This window comes from Crocuta crocuta, unplaced genomic scaffold (genome assembly GCF_008692635.1).
Source record: "Crocuta crocuta isolate KB4526 unplaced genomic scaffold, BGI_CrCroc_1.0 scaffold382, whole genome shotgun sequence".
Classification (NCBI taxonomy): domain Eukaryota; kingdom Metazoa; phylum Chordata; class Mammalia; order Carnivora; family Hyaenidae; genus Crocuta; species Crocuta crocuta.
In genome coordinates, this window is record NW_027531873.1 from 1472924 (window position 1) to 1479182 (window position 6259).

The following is a 6259-nucleotide window of genomic DNA, read 5'->3' on the forward strand; positions in this document are numbered from 1 at the left end:
TGCTAAGTGGGAAAAAAACGTCAAAAATGACCACATATTACATAAATACATTCTTAAGAAATGCTCAGAATGTGAAAATCTATGGAGATAAAAACTCGATTTCGGGCACCTGGGTGGCTCAGTCGGTTAAGCATCCAACTCTTTTTTTTTTTTTTTTAAATGTTTTATTTATTTCTGAGAGAGAGAGGTAGCGTGAGCACGGAAGGGTCAGAGAGAGAGGGAGACACAGAATCTGAAGCAGGCTCCAGGCTCTAAGCTGGCTGTCAGCACAGAGCCCGACACGGGGCTCAAACCCACGAACTGTGAGATCATGACCTGAGACAAAATCGGCCGCTTAACCAACTGAGTCACCCAGACACCCCTCAACTCTTGATTTCAACTCAGATTATGAACTCTCAGTTTGTGAGATCTAGTCCTGCATAGGAAATCTGTGCTGACAGCGCGGAGCAGGGCCCTCTTGGGATTCTCACTCTCCCTCTCTGCCCCTCCCCTGCACAAGCCCACTCTTTCTCTGTATCCCAAAATAAATGTTTAAAAAAGTAGATCTTTCATTGCCTAGGGCTTAAAGAATAAGGTGATCAGGGAAAGAAGGCTAGAAGGTATGGGAAAGGGGGTTCTGCTGGGGGTAAAGACAATATTCTAAAACTGATCGTGGGGATGATGCACAAGCATGAATATACTAAAAACCACTGAACTGTACACTTCAAATGGGTCAAGTCCATGGTACAAGAATTATATCTCAATAAAGTTGTTTAAAGAAAAAAACCTTTAAGAGTCCTACCAAAATTTCTGGGGTGCCTGGATGGCTCAGACAGTTAAGTGCCCAACTCTTGATTACAGCTCAGGCCATAATCCCATGATTTGTGGGATCAAGCTCCATGTTGGGCTCTGCACTGACAGCGTTGAGCCTGCTTGAGATTCTCTCTCCTCTCTCTGCCCCTCCCCTTCTTATACTCTCTCTCTCAAATAAACATTTAAAAAAAAAAAAAAAGAGCCTTACCAAAATTTTTATTTGGAGAAAGAGAAAGAGAGAGGGAGAGAGAGAAATCTATGTCTATGGCCACCCTGTATGGCAGTGAAAACTACATTATAGTCTTTTGGAAATTTTGATTAAAACTTCTGTTAAAATGAAACCCCACTGACAACCTTTTATTTGGATTTCCAAGTATAAATAACTATTTCATGACACAGAGAAGAAATTGACAGGAATTTTAGCCCAATACTGAGTTTTTTAGGTAAGGGTGGTTTAGTGAAAGAGAACACTGTAACACTAGTCAACCTAACTCCTTCTCTACTCTCAAGGCTCATTCAGGGGTCATTTCTCCCTGGAAGTCTCTTTGAATGCTCAAATTAGGTTAAGTGCTCTCTGGGCTCCCACAGCTCCCTGCACACCCCTGTGCCCGAGGACTTCTTGAGACAAACTATTTTTCTCCTCCATCAAATGATGAAATCATGTATTCCTAGCACAGTGCTGGCACACAAAAAGGACTCAACAAAAATGGAGTTAAACTTGGGAGTGTGAATTTGGACCTGTTTGATGTCTATGAGCCTCAGTTTTTACCTATTCAAATAGGAATTCTACCAGTTGTCTTACCTAACTCATCGGGATGAGACATGAGAAACAAACTAGGAAATATACATAAAAGCACTAGAAAAACATGTAATATACATACACAGTCTTCTATTATTGTAAGAGTACTCTACATAACGTATTAGCTATTACTGTATGGGTCACTCTATGTACCTTAATTTTGTTACAGGAACTTAATCTTTGATACTTCTGGGTCTAAAAAGGCATAACGGGATGGGAATACCCTAAACAAAACCTGATAAGCATAAATTAATTGCTTATGATTTATTACATACCATCCTGTCAACTATTACAGGCAAAATAGAAAGCAGTTTGTACCACAACAACAATGAATGCTAAATTACTCAGTAAACTAACAAAGAACACAACTGCTTTTCAGGTTACTTTACAGTACACTTTCTGGTCTGCATGTTCTGAAATGACTCAAACCACAAGCTAGAATTCTATATTTAAAAGAAAAAGATATTCATGACCCGAATGCTGCCACCACACCTCAGAAACACAGCACCTTCTGCTGCTAAAACCTTTTATGTGTTCAAGAGCCCTGCGTGTTCTTGACAGAAACCATACTCACGCAGCTGAATTTAGAACATGCTGACCTTGAGCAAATCAATGCCCTTAGCATGTACTTCTGGCTTATATCACTGCAAGAGGTAGACAGCCTCACCATCTATAGTAGTCAACAATTTCTGGCCACTGCCCCCTGGCTATTTTAAGATATCCCTACTACATTTCTGTGTTGCCCAGTTCAAAGAAACAGAATAACACACAAACCTATGTTTAAACACGAATCGTTTACCTTGGAACTTGGGGTATGTGTGTTCATACTGTGATTAGTTCAAAAATATTTAATTTGGTAAGTTTCCATTTCCTGCTTTCATTTTTTGAACACAACATATTTTTAACAAAGAGTTAAAAATCAAGTATAAGACACTTTTGTTTATGGTCTACTCAAATTTATAAGTAACCTTAGTCAAAAACTAAGCCAGAATTGGTGAACAAATATTGAAAAAGATTAATGGTTACCTATTATTTTTGTGCAAAATTACACTAAATATTAAAATAGTACATGATTAAGAACTATGTGACACTTTCACCAGCCTACCTTAATACTAACTCTTCTAACTCTTCAATCTAATTAACATAAAGTCTTTTTAAAAGATTTTTATCCGAGCAACATCAATCAAAACTCTACTAGCAGAGTCCTTGTTTATGAATTAGAACCTCATTTTTTTTTACCCTAAACAAAGAACCTGTAATTTAGCAATTGTATATATATACCTTCTAAACTTTAGGTAAATTATCTACTTGAAATTTATATATAAAAACAAATTAGAAACTTACTAATAGAACTTAGCAATTATTCATAGCTTTTTTTTTCCTCATTGCCAACAGAGGCTAATATTTGTGCAAAGGCCCAACGCTAGAAATCAACATCATAAAATATTTAGGATTTCAGATTGCTTTTTAAAGGATTTCCTTTACTCCCTTGAAACATTTAATAAATGTTTAATAAATGTTCTGAAGTATAAAAAATAAAGTTTTTTTCTCTCATCCAAAAGATTTCAATAAAGAAAGGAGTATAGGTATCACACAGAGCTAAATCTGATATGCAGTATAATGCAGGACCCAAATAAAATGAAGTCATTTACTAACAAGTGAACTAAATATAGAGCCCAAGCAGCTGGAGCCTAAGGTTTATATAATATGCTAGCTGACAACTAAAAGCTCTTAAGACAGAACCCATAGAGTACAAAGGGAGCGGGAAAAAAAACCCACTATTCTTCTTAGGCTGCTAAATAAGACTTTAAAATAATTTTCCAGCAAAAAAAATGAACTAAAAGCTACTCCTGTATTCCACTGTATTAAAAAAAAAAATCTGTCAGAAGTACAGAGGATCAAATAAATGTAATTATATATTAAATAGAACCTAATACTCTAATACAACTATAATATCTTTTAAACCATGTAAAAGGTTTTAAGAATAGTATCTAGCACTCTAATACTAAAAATCTTATAACTAGGAATATACTGAATAATTATTAGGCTATATTCCTAATTTCTAATATACATTTAATAAATTATCACTAAGTGACACATATGGACTCCTTCTAATAACCTTGTAATGGCATATCTGGAGTTCGTTTTTTGTAGCTAATTAATTTCTCCTATATACTGCCCTAGGTACTAACGTACGTATTTGCAAGACACTAAGCAGAATGAAAGATATAGCACAAAGGTAGATACTATACCAGAAAAAAACAATCCTTAAACATAAGGATTATGTTCTAACAATTTTCAACAACAAACTGCATGTATCTGTCTATTCACTAACTTGCAAATGGCCAATATTGAGAGCTCCTGTATTTGCCCACTGTTTGGGGGCTCTAGAGTATACCAAGACCACAAATTCATTCTAGCTGAGATGAAAACAGTATCTCAAAATTATAAAACTATGAATCTAAAACCATTTTACATACTCAAGAAGATATTTTGAATCCTGGTAATTATTAGCCCTTAAGACTACATCATGACACTATGGCACTTTATCAAATATTTACATGGAAATTATCTTCTTCTTTAAATTCCACCCATAGCACCAACACCAAAAAAAAAAAAAAAAAAAAAAATTACCCATAACATATAGATGGAAGTATAATCAAACCTGTTATGGAAAAGTCACCTGAACATTCTAGGCAGCCATGGAAATATGTCTGAATCTTAAAAATCACCAATCAGAAAAACTTTTTGAATTCTTATCTATAACTTTTCTACGTAATCAGTCACATCTAATTATCTTTAATAAATTAGTTCTCTTAGGTGCCAAAATACTCAAAGAAATATACAAAAATTACTACGAACCCTTTCCCAACATTTGAAGGCTTCTGTTTGATCATCATTAATAAACTGTCATTCCTATTAACAATAAAAATAACCAAATGTCTTTGTCATGGAACTGCAGGAGAGATTTCTACTCTGTTTAGGTAGATTTTATGCCTAAATTTAAAAAATCTTTTTAATACCTCAAACCTAAACTGATCTTGTCTGGATTTATTTATTTACCTGAGCCATCTTTTTCACCATGTATACACACAAAATTATTTCATTTAGCCAAAATTCAACATTTATTAAACAGTGGAAAAATAGTTGTCACCTACCTGTAGTACCGAGATTGTAGATATGTTGAACAAACAGTCTTTGAAACATGACTGGCCGACCCGAAGTCTATCACCTTAACCCTGTACGGCTGCCGAACAGGATCCACCAACATAATATTTTCTGGTTTGAGGTCAGCATGAATTAAACCAAGACTTTTCAATTTTTTCAGTGCAGTAGCCACTTGTTGAAGAATGGGCCGAATTACTTTTAGTGGCAGGGGGCTGAACTTATTTTGTTTCAAAAAGTCATACAAGTTTTGTTCCAGCATCTCAAAGACTAAACAAGTATGGTTACGGTGCTGAAAGCATTCATAAGCTCGTACAAAGTTATATTCATCAGCATTCTCAGTACTGAGCCTTGCTAATATGCTCACTTCTATTTGACCTTGACGTGCATAAGAAGGGTGATTCTTCAAAATTTTGATTGCTACAATTTCATTTGTCCCTCTTTTCCAGCATTTGACTACCTGGCCAAAAGTGCCTCGACCAAGAAAATCAAGGACTTCATAAGTATTTTTCATGGAGCATAAGACTTCATGCTGTACTAACTGATAGTCACCTTCTCCAGTGGTACAATTCTGTTTTGTTCCTGTGGTAGTTGTCACAACTGTCACTGGATTTCCCATGTTGGTTTGCAACATTGCAGGAAGTATGGACAATTCATCAACAATCTGCATTGCGCTGCTATGATTATCCAACTCCTCACTCTTGCGCTTCAATCCACATCGCTGGGGGCCTTCTAGGAAATTTAACCTGTGTCGCCACGCCCCAATCTGAGGTGCCTCCACTTGAGCTTGCTGTGCCTGAGCTGCTATGACCTTTGTAGCACCCGCAGTGTTTTTTAAAACAACAGCACTTGTCTGCAACGAAAAGTTGTGTCCTCGAGGTCTGTTAAATGGTATCTTTGTCTGAAAAACACTACCCTTCGTGGGAGGATGAGAATTTCCAACGTTTTTACCATTCACATAGGTCCGTGGATAGTTTCTTTCCTGGAATACACAACTGCTTGGCTCTACTTTGAGTTTCTTCACACTACAAAAGGCACTTGACTGAGTTTGATAAACATATGGTGGGTAGACCAAGACTTGTGAGGCCATACCTGGGTAGGGGGAAAGGAAGAAAAAGGACATTATTAACTACAAAAAAAATTTTTGTTTTTAATTTAAAATCTCATAAAGAAAACTCTCAAGGGTCAAGCCCATAATTTATAAAAATAATTAAACTCCATTAGGATTTTTTTTCCTTAGAGAAGATAAACATTTCAGTATCTCCATCTTAGTTAATTAGTGCTTCAGCTATTTTGAGTATTGCATATAAGCCTGGGAATAAAGAATTGAGTGCATTCAGTTAACCAAAAAATATTTACCAAGCAGCTGTAACAGCCAAGATATACCCTAGGAACTATGCCAACCATTTTTCACCCAAAAAGGAAAAAATACAGATCCCTTAACTATACACATTTGCAAATGTAAAGCATTCTGTCACCAAGTTATAATTTATGAACCAATGA

General features: G+C 35.9%; 1 protein-coding gene across 4 annotated transcripts in view; it reads right to left on the reverse strand.

The window, feature by feature from the left end:
- The window catches only part of HIPK3 (homeodomain interacting protein kinase 3), a 61829-nt gene extending 55976 nt beyond the window's left edge, over positions 1-5853 (reverse strand). For all 4 annotated transcript variants that reach the window (XM_077772901.1, XM_077772899.1, XM_077772900.1 and 1 more), the window contains exon 1: positions 4750-5853. In XM_077772901.1, coding sequence (XP_077629027.1) covers positions 4750-5846 — 1097 coding nt within the window. In that variant the 5' untranslated portion in view covers positions 5847-5853. The remainder of the gene's footprint in view (positions 1-4749) is intronic.
- Between the last annotated feature and the right edge of the window lie 406 nt (positions 5854-6259).